A 15,151-nucleotide genomic window follows, 5' to 3' on the forward strand; every position below is an offset into this window, starting at 1 on the left:
TTTCCTAAGCAGCCATTACAGTTTACAAGTAGTGGTTTGTGTGTTTGAAAATACTGTTACAACTCTATGATTTATTTTAAATACCCCCTCCCTCCGCAGCAAACCTGCAGACTAAACGAATTTCCATTTGCTTGATTGGATTTACATCATCTCCTTAAAAATATCACAAAATTATTCCCCAGGGGTGCCCACAGGGGGGTTTGATGTCGCAAAATGCGACATCAGAAATTTATTTGGGGGGGATTTTATGATTTTGGGGGGGATTCAAGCCATTCAAGCCAGTGGTTGGTTGAAAGCATATAAAAGATTAATCAGATAATTTTTACGACCTCCTTAATTTATTACTGGGGTAATTATGAAATCAAAATCCCGTTTGACATTTTATCTTGATTAATAAATCATTTTATAATTGCTATAAAATATATAGATACTTTTATGTGGATTTCCACTTTCTGACTCGTATCATGTTTGACAGTGAGAACAATTCCATGCCAACTGCTGTCAAAGGATTATGGTTGGCTTATTAAATTGTATTTGCAATTTGAGATTGTTTTTACCTTTCATTATGAACTCATTCTCAAATAGCCTCATTGCCTTGAGGACCTATTGATGGTTTTTTAGGTTTGTTTATTATAATATATTCTTGATTCATAAAAAAACAGTATTATGATAATGATAATCATTTTGCTATTTTTACAACATGAACAACAACATGAAAGCTTGTGATAGTATTTTGGCTCTCCCAAATAATTATGCCTGGGTCATTTATTCATTGGAAGAAATTGACATACAGTACTGTGACATTTAATTAAGGTTTTTGATAGGCTATGAGTTTACGTTAACTTCAAGAACTGAAACACATGATTCTGGATTAATTAAATTGTATTTGTTATTGTCTTTTCTTGAATCTAGAAAGAGCTTCAAACAAATTTTACTAGTCTTAGAATAGATATATAATTAATTTTTTACGCCATACTACACTATTTTGACGAACTTCCCATGCAAGGATTTAGTCCATAAAACAGCTTTTTGTCCCTATTCAATGGGGTTTCATACAGTAGGCCTACTACTGTACTGTAATGAGTTTAGCTTGACACCAATCAGCTGATTATACTGTATTTGGGTGGCAATGAGTGGTTATAACAAAAATATAACCTCTGACTAGTGATTTTTAGTCCTTTAGTTGGTAGTAATACAGGGATTTGAACGGATTTAGTAGTATGGCGTAAACTATCGTACGTCACTCGTCCAAAATGTGTTGGCCGGACTCGTATAAAAAAAAAAAACACTACTCGACTTCGTCTCGCACGGGATTCAGGACTAGTAACGTAATATAATATTTTACCACACTATGATGTTTTTAACTGTTTTACATATAGCCTAGATAGGTACATTAATTGGTGGCTGAAAGTTACGTTTTGCAGGCCATGCTAGCTGTCATCGTCATTCGGGGATCGAGCAGGTTATTACATCCCTAGGGCCGCAAAATCAGCTGCCCGCTTTAAAAACACAATCAGTATCCATAGCATTGCAATAGAGTTGTTTTATTGGGTACTTTCCTGTTAAAGGGAACATTCATTATTATCGATGATTTATTTTCGATATATCGATATTTTTGTTTTCCATCCGATATATTGATAGTAACAAATTGAAACATATCAGCTGACAAGTGCGATATAGGATACAGTAAATAAATATTGTTCAGTATCAACAAACAATTAAAAAAAAATATTAGCCTATATTGAAATGAAACTGTTCTAAACTAACCTAACCAACCAAACTTGCTGTAACATTTCAAAAATCCGTTTGATAGCCTATTCCCCATATAACTTTTCTCTTCTGTTATCAAATGGAATTTTGAAACGGTAACTTAGCCTATACAGCAAGTTTGGTTAGTTATGTTAAGTTAGTTTAGATTAGTTTCATGTCCTAATCCAATATATAGGCTATTATTTTTGCCTAGACAAGGTTAGTTCTTAATTTGCAATTTAAATGCGTTTGAAGATATTAAAACAGAAGGAATACCAATCGTGAAGTAAAACAAAAATATCGATATATCGAAAATAAATCATCGATAATAATGAATGTTCCCTTTAACAGGAAAGTACCTTTTATTGTCACCGCTACCTAGCAACTATTTATTATTATTTTACCTAACCCGCCATGTTAAACTTCCCTATCCTAAGCGTGATGTATACAACTTCCTTACTTCTCGAGTGATGTAAAGTATCAAAAAACTCACTCGGCGATGTAATGAAACCCATTTAAATAACATTGAGTGGATAACTTCAAAATTATACCTCTATGGAGCCAACGACGTTCAACGCTAGAAATCAGCTGTGCGCTTGAATGTTATTGTTATGCTTTAAAGTATTTTCCTAACCTAGCTTTTGTTTGTAAAAGAACGTTACTCTTAGAAGATAAGTGAAATGGATAGTGAAAAATATTGTACGTAGCCCCGTGTATATTGTCGGGTCAGGTAAAATCTTGTACGTTACACGTTACGCAAGAGCGTGTTTACATCACTTAGGTGAATTATGCAACTCGCTTACGCTCGTTGCACAACATTCACTTGCGTGATGTAAAAACGCTCTTACTACACTTGTAATGTAAATAGCTATTTTCTGATTCCTTGAATTATTTATCCACATGTCCTTAAAGTTGTAGTTGTGTTGACTATATCAGTCTGTAGTGCATTATCATTGAGGTGAATTAGTGGTAATAGGGTATAGTGTGGGGTGGTGAATAATAGCGTTCGTACCACGGACTGAAATGGTTTTGCAGTTCTCGATCGTTTTAAGTCCTCGACCTCGTACCTATCAAACTTAAAAACTACCTCGAACCAGCAAAACCTCATTTTGGCCCTAGGCACAAAATATACTACCTATTATGTTCAGGCCTAGTCATATTTTTGAGACTGAAAATTTTACACCTACAGGACCAAACTCCGAAGTGGATTGAAGGGCAATTTAGAAAATATCTCAAACTTTTTGACATAACTTTAAGTACTTTCTCCCCTAAATTTAATATGGTAAAAGAATTGTTTATGTAAAAAACCCTGATCCCAAAAAAGTGGTTTTCGAAGTGATGCGTGTGTGTATGTGTGTATGTATGGTACAGAGCTACAGACCACGCCTGTAGCTGTTTGATGAAATTCGGTACCTATTTTAAGTACCAATCCATGGTCTCTCCAGATGTTTTTTTTTTCATTTTGGATTTTTAATAGTAATATTCCATAAAAACCTATAAAATAATGGATGAATAAAATTTTCTCAGAACTGGCCCGAACGATTTTGATTAATAATTAACATGTTGTACTCTTTGACTACAGGTATGACAAAAATTGTATAAACCCTCTATGCCGTAAAAATTATGGTTCAAAAGTTATTGCAACTTTGTGATTTTCCCTTTTAAAACCTATTAATTCATGGAAAATCGGATTAAAAAGAAAACTACATGGCCAATTTTGATTTAAATTTGTGTGCATGTTAAAAATCCAACTCATTTAAATTAAAACTAAACTAACAAATAGTTTGCTACTAGAGTTTTAAAGGAAAATTGTCCATTTAAATTGGGTTAAAAGTTTGATTCAAACGCTTAAATTCCCATAAATTTTAAGAAGTGTCGGGGGCACCCCTTCCCTACCCGCATTATAAACATAACTATGGGTTAGCCCCCAGACCTTAGGCATGGGTTAAACAACAAATTTGGGGGGGATTCTGCGACGTGAGCTTTGGGGGGGATGGGCACCTCTGTTATTCCCTAATTTAAATATAGCATTAGTTTAACAAGTACTTAGGTCTGTTGCAACAGGTAGGGTTTAAAAGAGGTTTAAAAAATGTTAGTACATGTAGTTTAGTATGAAATAAATGCATTTTCAAAATTTGATCAAAATATGTTCATAAACAAGCTAACTACAACAGTTTACTTATTCTCCATAAGATTAAACATAGGGATTTTAAACTGTTCGAGTTTTCTCCGTAACCAGTAAGCGCATAATAATGCTTCAATATATTAAATAATTTGTTTTTTAACTCTACAAAATAGTTTGGAAAGAAATTTGCAAAATGTTATGTTGTCATTACTTTTTATGGATCGCCATATTGGCAATGGAAAGGTTAACAAAAGAATCAATGCATCTGCAGTTTGTTTAGGTAAATTAACGCAGTTTTTACATTTCCTCATTTCCGGTGTAAGTTGCTGATACAAATGTACTACAACTCATTTAACTTAATATTTCAAAGTGTAACAATAAACAACGTAAAATCGTTATTTGGGTTAATCTGTTTGTAACACTAAGCTAGCAAGTTAAATGAAAACTATGTATATCCATTATAAATTTCAAATTAATTTCTGATTGAAAAAACGTTGGATGGATACCATAACTAACTATCCTCAAGCAAAGTTTGGCCTAGATAGCAAGTTTTAACTACTTTCTTGTACGAAAAAAACAGTATAATAAATCACAATACAAATGTGAAAAATGACAAATTATTGTAAAGCCTTCAAACGGCAGAACACAATTGATATACAGAAAATAGTTGAGATAGCATTGACAAATTTGAAGGAGACTGCAGCTGCAGGCGCCGTGGATAGAAGTCGTTCGGAGTTTAAAAAAGAACGACTCTTATTCTGGACTCAACCGAGCTGTTCAGCAAGAGCTGTTCACTTTCAATTTGAATCTCCCGCTCTTTGTCGATCTGTTTTGCTTGTCGACATTTTGCGTGTCGATAAAGTGGGAAAATTTACACAACCGTCCCACATAACAGACATCCCACATAACCGACATCCCACTTTACAGACATCCCATATTACCGACACTGTCGACATTTTGAGTTGTCGACATTATGGGACTATTTCAGTGTCGATCTTTTGGGATGTCGATAAACTGGGACCCCACGAATATGCTAAGCACATCACTGTTGTCGGTATATAATTAATTATTTTTGTCTATGATTGTTATGGGATTATGTGTTTTATCCATGGATAGATCCACATGGAAGTATTTTAATTGATGGTATTGTGAGTACAAACTTATCACTACAGGATACAAATAGTAATAAGTTTGTATAGTGCGTAAGCAAAATATAAGGCTTAACCCTTCGGCTTTTGGTGTTGGACAGCCTGCCAGTCACATGTGTAAAAGATAGTGTTTTCGTTTTCACTGAATTAAAAAAATCTATAATCAGTCAGTCAGTCAGTGATCAGCAGTAGGCTAGGCTACAGTAAGAAGCACTGAACTGCACTAGCCAGTGAAAAGTCAATTCACCGTAAACAAGGATGGTTGTCAGAATTATAATTTTTAAATGGCCTAGGTCATTTTGATGTTTTGAGCAAATGTTTATTTGCAATCTAATTTAGTTTTCAACCATAAAAACATGCCTGTCATTACAATAGTATTTGGTTTATCGCTATGGTATGTAGCATAGGCTAGGCCTATTTATGAATTATCTGGCATTTACTTAGTTACCTAGTCTAATCATTTTCCGCACTAGCGCGAGCCTACTGCATGAATAGTGTTTAGAAGTAACTTATTTCTAGGCTTAAGTTAAAGTGCAATCCAATGTGAAATCACTCAGGGTTGAACCTTCTCAGACCAACCAGACTCAAAATTAAAGCTAAATAATGTTTACTTGTTTTCATTCACTCTCTCAGTGAGGCTTTACCAGTTGTGTTTAAAGTTAAGCTATGCTCGCAATTTGAAACTGTACTAATATACGTAGTATTCTATTTATGAGCAATGACAGGCCTATGTCCTAAGGTAGTTTTAAAATAAAATCCTACTAGAAGTTATACTCCTTTGATGAAGTAGGTTTCACCAGTAAAATAGCAGCCTAATCGTAGATATTTTCAGAGAAAACCAAATAATCGACTCCTTGATATAGGTAGTTAAAGTTAGGTACCGGTAATTAATTTGAGTATTCATAAAACATTGTTATCATTCATAAAATACCTTGTTGCAGATGTGAGTGTGAGGGGTTTCTTTTTGCGATGCGGAAGAACGCCTTTGCTACCCTATTTATTGTCTCTGTCATCTCGTACGCAACAGTTTACTACCTAAGCAGTCAAAGGCCTCAGCATCAGCATTTGGTAAGGCCACATGTCAAATAATTTAGGCTAACTTATTTATCGTTCACTGGACTACCTTACAATGTAACGATAATAGATTACATGTCAGATTGTACAAAGGTATTTAAAAGGAGTAAACTTAAGTTTAGTGCACATTTATATTATAATGACTATTTTGTGGATGAGAAGATGACAAGTTTATATTTTTAATTTAGTAAGTAATCACCATACATAATTGTCAATTAAAGAACAATGATAATTATAACTTTTAAAACAGCAAGTCTTATTTCCAATATTCCTACAACAGCTAGGCTAATAACCACACAGCCATTGTTATTGTATTATCATAACCATGACAATGGTCGAGATAGTAAATATTGATAAAAACCTAAAACCTGGTAAAAGCCACTCATGTTTATACAAATTCAACTACGGTATATACAACAATTATTTACATTTGTTTTATTTTGTGGCGTGTTTTGAAGCATAGGCTACATTTTTCATGAACAATTTTACTGTAATGGACAAAATGGAATGAGTTCCTAACACTTACCGTATGTTTCATAAAAAAGTGCTGTCCTTTTTTCCAATTAACGTCTACAAATTTAATATAACGTTAGCCCATGCTTGTAAAATGTGCTGAATTTACGGTAGTGTACTAATGTTGAAGGTGTCAAAGTTTTGTGTAAAACCATTGGTCAATATTACTTTTTTATTAACTTTTGGGGCGGAGATCTCTATTTGAGGGATAGGTTAGTTTTCTTGATCAAAAAGCTTAATTTCCTTTATTATTGGCCTAACAGTTTAGGTCAAGGTGGAATCTGAATTAGACCTAATGAATAACATTATTTGTCAGAAAGCTATCTTTCTGACCTACGAAATTTATATTTTAGCCTGGTTATCATGCTTTGAGTAAAAATATTTTTCTTTGAACTATGCTGTGTGTGCAAACCTTGCATTTCAAAACGTTTATACATTTTGTGATAGTTTCATAGTACAAAATTCTAGCACCATAGCCTATATAAATTATACATTTGTTGCTAATTATATTTTAAATACTTAAAATGAAACATTTGCCAAGATTTAGTGTTGTGTGTTTTTGCAGATCACTTTTTTAAAAAAGTAAACAGAATAATTTATTTAAAAAAAATTATAACATAGCCTACCGTACATGTTTTATTTATTTTAATCACATCTCAATGTATACTAGGCCTACTTTAAAAGGATATAATATTCAAATAAAATGTTAACCAAGCAGTAAATTATTTTCGTTTTGCATTACCCTTAAGTGGCGAACGGACTTACCAACTACCAAAATGATGTCATAAAAATGTCATTGTTCATCATTCTTTTTTTAGGTTTTAAACTTGGATGAGGTAGATAAATTGGTTGACTTAGAGCGCAAGATTGAAGTAGAACAGAAAGCTCTTCAGTCACTTCTGGAGAGACTTAAAACTTCTATTCAGACACAATGTGAGTAAATACAATAAAATACTTAGTTTGCAATTGTTGAATTTTTCAATACAATGCTGTATAGAGCATCTAGTGTGATGTTTGAACAGGACCAATCAAAGACAAATAGTAAACATAAACAGAAAACAGTTTATGTAAATGTTTACTTACCTTCTGACGGTTGAGCAAACATATTGTAAATCACCTGTTCTTTCAGGAATTGGTTGCCGTTGTTTTCCTTGTGGAAAAGTATAAATAATTCATAGTAGCTTCAGAGCATATCTGTTTAAAAAACCTTCAATATCGTATTAAAGTTTTAATAGCTTATTTGAGTTATATTATTTTCAAAAATCTGTAGAAAAACAATATTTTATGTGTGTACTCTTTTTAAAATTATTTTTTAGCCAGCCTATGGTAAAAAACTTCATGGTTGTAAATAGGCAGAAGTAGATAGGCTATAGTTAAAATTCTTATTCACAAACAGTTGCTTATTTTAGTAGCATATTTAAAAAAAATACATTAGTAATCCAAGACAATAATACTAACAGATTTGATTAAAAATATCTTACTTTTGTGTAATAAGTCTTTTGATACCAATATCATATAGTATTTTGTATCAATAATTCAGGCCTAATAAAGTAGTTATCTATGGTTATGGGATTTAAACATTTATAATTAGATTTATACAACATATAACCATTCACCTAATCCTTAAAACTTAACTAAATCAAATTTTATTTGCAAACTGAAACAGACATTGAGCCAAAACACTTATTACAAAATTCATAAACTTTTAAAGATAGCCTAAATGTTAAAGCCTTTCACTTGCAGAATGTAGCTTAAGAAATCTATAGAACAACTAAGTACCAGTTTAGTAATTACTATATCAGGCGTTTCTACCATAAAGCTTTGTACTTGTCTATTGTTTAAAGATCTTAATCTGGATCACAATGACTAATATAAAGTGTTGTTAATTTTCTTTAAAGTCAAACAAACTACATTATATTATTAGGTACTTTTAAATACATATGCATGAATTACCTACATGAATGAAATTAAGTTTATAGCCTATATCAATGTTTTAATTAATTAACTTTGTCTCCAACATCTTTCAGGGGAGGACAAAAAGTTAATCGAAGAAAAGAAAAAAGTGTTTGAAGAACTGTCCATAGAAGCAGATGAACTTTATAAGAGAAGGGTATGTTATATAACAGTTTTTGGTTGATTTAAAATAGTCTTGTTTGTTATTTTCTTATAAATCTAGAGTGAGCATATGACATTCAAAAATTCCAACCCTCTTTTTATTAATAATAAGACTTCTCTTTCCACTCCACAATCCTGGTTTCTCGAGTTTAAATTTGTAATTTTTTAAGTCTCCTACCTTTATTGTCAACTTGGTTTTGGATGTGTTCTTATTTTACATCTAGCATATTAGAGTATAAGCATTTTTATTCAATCTGTGTTCAGTACCAGTGATCGATATGCAGGGTAACGCGGGGGAACGGAGTTCCCATACCTCTCTTTCAGAAAAATAAAAATACTGCCATAAATAGGTACTAATCACATTAAATAGGTTTCAGTTCCGGCACCTTATTTTTTACAAATCGAACACTGTTCAGTACCTCATTCAAATGCATGACAAATCACATTAAATTATAGATTATTTGATAGTCTGCAGAGCATACAAAAATTTATATATAGGGGCTGGCTTTAATTTTGATATTCTGGAAACTTTCAGCCACCCACGGCAAAAGTTACAGTTCATTTTTATTTTGAAGCAATATGATTTCAAAATGAATTTTTCCTCTCTAACAAGAACTGCTCAGTCCACAAAATCTTGCACTGATAATATTTAATCACAGAAAATTGATTATCATCAGTTATTATCAATAACAATGAATTTAGAATCAGGCATCTCTGATAATTTTGAGCATTATTTTTAAAAATAAAGTAAAATTGATGAAAATATAATAAAAGGTAAAAAGTGTAAACAACATTTTTTCCAAAAGAAGATACAACAAAATTTATAAATGATGTAAAAGAAACCTCCTGGAATGTATCTGTAAATAATTCTTTTGATAATAACTGTTTTTTTAGAACTTTTTCAAAATTTATTTGAAGAAACATTTCCTAGATGTGGTACCAAACCTTATAATAATAACAAGTCTAGGGTAACAAGAGGTAGGCCTATTCAAATTTCTAGTATTAGAAAAAGAGAACCAAGCAGACTTGTAAAGAAATCTAATGACAGAAATTTCATTAATTATTTTAAAAGGTATAAATTAACTTTCAACAAGGTATGCAATCAAGAAAAAAAATGTATAATGCTATATTTATAAAAGGATCAGATAACAAGAGTAAGGCTGTTTGGTCTATCATTAAATTTAATCTGAACTCGGTTGTAAAAAGACTTAAACTCTCCTGATGTTGTTCAAAGGTTTATTGCAGACATTTTCCATCACGATTGTAAAAAACAATACACAACGTTTAGGGATTTCAAAGGTTTATTGCAGACATTTTCTATCACGATTGTAAAAAACAATACACAACGTTTCGGGATCTGGAATCTGATCCCGTCCTCAGGTGAAAAAACTTAACGAACACATTACAACTAACAATACACAAACACCCAATCTAAGTTGGAATAAACTACAGAGGGTAGCAGTCAAAAAATACTTTTTTAGGTTGGGTGTTTGTGTATTGTTAGTTGTAATGACACCATCACCAACAATGAACTTCAAACAAAGGAATTTCCTGGTATTAGGATTGCCAAAAGTGGCAAGGAAATTTCTGAATTCTTTAATAACAAATTTATAAATATCACAATAGAAATTGGCCTAATACCTCATGAAGAGAATGCACTAAAATTGTCAAGGTATACAGTAGCAGGACACCAACCTAATCCATTTGAATTCAGTTTTGTATTGTATAGAAGGAGTTATTAATAATATCAAATCCCTCAAAAGTAAAAAATCTGCTGACTGGGACTGTATTCCTATCGTTCTGATGAAAACCGTCTCTAATTTTATAGCTGAACCTTTATTTATAAATATAAACCAATCTTTTCATAATAAACACTTTTCCCTAACATTTAAAATATGCAGAGCTCAAACCTCTCTTCAAGAAGGGTGAGATACAAAATCCGGACAATTATTGGCCCGTTTCCCTTCCACAATCATTTTCAAAAGGGTTTGACAAACTAGCAGCCAAACAAATCTCAAGTTTTCTTGAGTATATGACATTTTGGCTAATGAACAATTTGGTTTTAAAAGGGGTTTACTTTAAGCACAATGAAAGCTTTATCAGATTTTATTAGTGAGGTTTCATGGGCTTTGGATGGGTCACAGAGCACAATGGGGGTGTTTTGTGACCTATTCAAGCCTAGTTGGTTGACTGTTCCAACCATGATATTCTTTTTAAAAAGCTTGATATAAAGACTAATATAAAGACTTGATACTTAACAAATTGTTTTCAAAGAACAGTAATTTAAAAAAATAATGAACAATTAATATCAGAATGGTAAAAGATTACAGTTGGTGTTCCTCAAGGCTCTATTCTTGGACCTTTACACTTGATATTGTATATAAATGACTTGCCTAAAAATGTCTAACAACCTTATTTTATATGCCGACGATACAACTGCAGTTGTCAAATCTAAAAATAATTCAGAATTGTCGCTCAAAGTTAAACAAGCACTATCGGAACTAGAACAGTGGTTCAACATTAACGGTCTAAAAATGAATCAAGATAAAACCCAATTGGTAAAGCTTTGTACTGTTCAGGCAAGAGAGTTTAGAGACCAAAATTTAGCTGGATTGAAAATTTCTCAGTTTGTACTTAGATTCAAATTTAAATTGGAACAAGAACATTGAAAATTAAATTAGTAGACTTAATTTGGCATGTTATCAAATGATATGTTTAAGAAACACAATTGACCTAAAAGCCCATTTGATGTTATATTATGCATACTTCTATTCAATTCTTCAATATGGAATTGAATTCTGGGGCTTTGCATCAAACATTAATTTAATTTTTAAGATTCAGAAATTTTTTTAAAGAATGATGACATTTGCACCATGGAGAACATCCTGGAAAGCAGCCTTGCTAATTTTATTTTAGAAAACCCTAGTATAGATGAGTTCTTAACTGGTCAGGATATGCAATAGCCTAATGAACTTGTTTTTAAGTATAATTTTTTAAATAAATCCATTTGTTTAAAGCACTTTTATATTTTATAGTTTTGGTTTATTTTATTCTTACATAACTATTTAGTCATAAAGGTATTTGTTTGTATATTGACAATGTCACCTGTTTTATAGCATTGCTATATTTTGTAAACGTTATGTGACAGTTAAGACAGATTCTTTTATAATTCCAGAGTTTCAATCAAAACCATAGTATGAAAGTCTGATTTCTGTAGATGTGTATTAATTAATCAGTTGTTAGTGTCAAACGATGACATGATTAAAAAGTTAGTACCAAAACAGAGTCATTTTCTTTTAACAACTCGCACGGTTTACATTGTTTAGTAGCCACTGAAACATGTTTCAAAATGGCATCACAAACACTAATGAACAATATTGTCAGTCCCACTTTCACTAAGTTGATAGCGTACATTTCAGGGATGGGCCAGCCTATTAGTGTGATAAAGACAATACTCAAGATAATGACTTATGATGAAAAACTAAGACATTCAATTCTATTTACATCCAATATTAAATATTTATTATGTAATTCATACAGTTAGTGTGTTCTTTAGTTTTTGTTTAGTTTTGTTTGGTATTAATGAACTGAAACTACAATTTATAAAAAAATAAAACTAATTTTTGGAAAGTGGAAATTTTATCCATAGAATTAAATACCTAGTTGCTAAAATAATGTTTTAAAACTGTTGTGATTTGTCCTTTTTTTATTTTATTTTTGTTTTAAATGAAGTGAATAATTTTTGGTCCCATTCATGAAGGTTAAGTCTTTATTCAGTGATCACTTCAGTTTTGTTCCTGGTAATTTAGGGAAGTGTTAGAAACATTAAAGTACCTCTTACCTCTACTGTTCTCTTCTATTGGCCACGAATCCCACAATGAAACCCCTAACTCTCTTAGGCAAACAAAAAAAAAAAAGTTAAAGGTCAACACTCCTAGGGTAAACTTCTTCTACAGTTCTAGGATAAAATTCATCATTGAAATAACCTCTCCATTAATTTGAAATGGTCCAGAATTTTTGTGACCGTGGAACTACTATAATCTTTGATTTCTTTGTTTGCAGACAGAGGAATTGTTGCAACATCCTCCACAAGCCATTGCAGTGTTGGTGCTAGCTTGCAACCGTGTAACTGTCACTCGTTGTTTGGACCAGTTGCTGAAATACCAGCCTGATCCAGCTTTCTTCCCAATCATTGTCAGTCAGGATTGCAGTCATGAACCTACAGCAGATGCCATTCGAGGTTATGGAGACCGTCTTTACCACATTCAGGTAAGGTTTGGTTTTCTATTTATCACAAACATATAATGAAAACAGCATTTAGCTTCTACAGTATACCCTCCCTTATTAACCGACCTTGGATCAATCACTGCTGAGATTAACTGCCTCTGGTTGGTACTGGTTGATCTTGACCAATATTCTTCATTCCACCATCATCGGAAATTTTGATTCCATGGTGATGACTTGCAGTTTCAATTTCAGGTTCATTTCCAGTTTACTTCTGTGCAACTTCGGTTAAACTTCAGCTTCACTCCGTTCCAAAATCATTGGTCCATTTCAATTTCGTTTTTCACTCAGTTCCCGTCCAGGTTTTTTTTGGCAGATTCACTGGTTCCTGAATTTTGTCTTTGTTTACATCCACCAATGGCTTATCACCCTATTTCAATATTGCCAATCTTTTCCAAAATTTTTTAATGTCTCATGTATAAACAAATGAATGAGTATTTTGAAAATAACAATTTATTGACAAATTCACAGTTTGGATTTCGAGAGGGTAAATCAACAACTGCAGCTGTCTTAGAAGTAATTAATAAATCTTTAAATGCATTTGAAAATAAAGAAACTGTTTCATTAACTTTATTTGATCTTACAAAAGCTTTTGACTCTGTACCTTTTGATATTTTATTCAAAAAACTTGAATTTTATGGTATTACAGGTGAAACTTTAAACATTTTAAAATCCTATTTAACTAATAGAAAGCAGTATGTATCTGTTGGAGGCAGTCAGTCTAACTTAAGATTGGTTGAAGTAGGTGTTCCACAGGGCTCGGTTTTGGGACCCTTCTTGTTTTTAATCTCGATAAATGACCTGCCAAGGAATGTTGATGTAGACACTGTTGTATATGCTGATGACACAACTTTGATTGCAACAAATAGAGATATCCATGAGCTTGATTTAATTACTAATGAATCAATAACATCAGCACTTAATTGGTTTTCTTCAAATAAATTGACGTGTAATAAAGAAAAAACACAGAAAATTCTTTTGAGTCTATCCCCACTTGACAATGAATTAAAATCTGTAAAATTATTAGGATTCCAAATTGATTCAAAATTAAATTGGCAAGAGCACATAGAAATCACTTGTAAAAAAATTTCCAGAGTAAATTATCTAATTTAGAAACTCAGAGATTTTGTTAGTAATGAATACCTTCGGATTACTTATTTTGGTTTTTTTCAATCTCATATTTCTTACAGGATCATACTATGGGGACACTCCCCCCACACCCATGAAATTCTTTTATTACAAAAAAAAGTTATACGAACAACCTGTGGGGCTGGCCCTGTAGCTGTCGACTTCTTTTTATAGACCTTAAAATTATGACCGTTGTAAATTTGTATATTTTTCACATACTCCTCTACACTAAAGCCAATCTTCATCAATTCACTTGTAGAGAGAGTATACACTCTTACAATACAAGAGGCAAATCCAATCTAGATATCCCTGCCCATAGATTGGCCAAAACAGATAACTGCCATAAAATAAATTGCATACGGTTTTTTAATAAATTAGGTCTAGCAGCAAAACAGGTTCCTTTTAATAGGTTTAAGTCTAAAATGTTTGAGTGGCTCATCTAAAATCCATATTACTGTATAACAGAGTACTTAGTTTCTGATGTTAATATTAATTTTTAATTTAGAACCCACTGTATTTTATAGCTTTAGTTTTTATTTCTATTGTTGACTATGTCTATTCCTTGTAAAAGGTCAATGACAATAAAGATCTTGATTCTTGATTCTTGGCAGACTCGTATTGGTCAAGTTGTCGTTGTCTGCTGATGACGCCATCGGCACTTTGTTAATTCTCTAGCTTGAATCCAAAATGTCCACTTCCTGTATAGAACCAACCTCAACCTTGTGAAATTCCATAATTTGATTTAGTCCAACCTTATTCGTAATGCTATTTGTCATAAGAATGTTAATTTTTTTCTCAAAGTTTAGTCTTTACTTTTCATCTTGTTTAGCTCGTCAATCAGGGCCGGATTTCCCAATAGGCCCGGTAGGCCCGGCCCGGGCCTATGGGCGCAAGGTCCCAGAGGGCGCACGGCCGAGAGTAATTTTTTTTATACTTAGGCTATCTAAAAATAAAAATAAATAGTCATAGTTGATAAAAAAAACTCCAAAGCATTGTGATTCTGAGGTTTATAAGA

General features: G+C 32.3%; 1 protein-coding gene across 1 annotated transcript in view; it reads left to right on the top strand.

Moving 5' to 3' along the window:
- Positions 1-5,214: 5,214 nt before the first annotated feature.
- Positions 5,215-15,151, top strand: part of LOC128997855 (alpha-1,3-mannosyl-glycoprotein 2-beta-N-acetylglucosaminyltransferase) — a 72,525-nt gene continuing 62,588 nt past the window's right edge. The window contains exons 1-5 of the mRNA XM_054423624.1: positions 5,215-5,416; positions 5,964-6,090; positions 7,428-7,542; positions 8,637-8,719; positions 12,787-12,993. Of these exons, the coding sequence (XP_054279599.1) occupies positions 5,992-6,090; positions 7,428-7,542; positions 8,637-8,719; positions 12,787-12,993 (504 nt within the window). The 5' untranslated portion in view covers positions 5,215-5,416; positions 5,964-5,991. The remainder of the gene's footprint in view (positions 5,417-5,963; positions 6,091-7,427; positions 7,543-8,636; positions 8,720-12,786; positions 12,994-15,151) is intronic.

Source organism: Macrosteles quadrilineatus, unplaced genomic scaffold, assembly GCF_028750875.1.
Source record: "Macrosteles quadrilineatus isolate MER2022 unplaced genomic scaffold, UCM_ALF_1.0 Scaffold_7__1_contigs__length_78375512, whole genome shotgun sequence".
NCBI lineage: Eukaryota > Metazoa > Arthropoda > Insecta > Hemiptera > Cicadellidae > Macrosteles > Macrosteles quadrilineatus.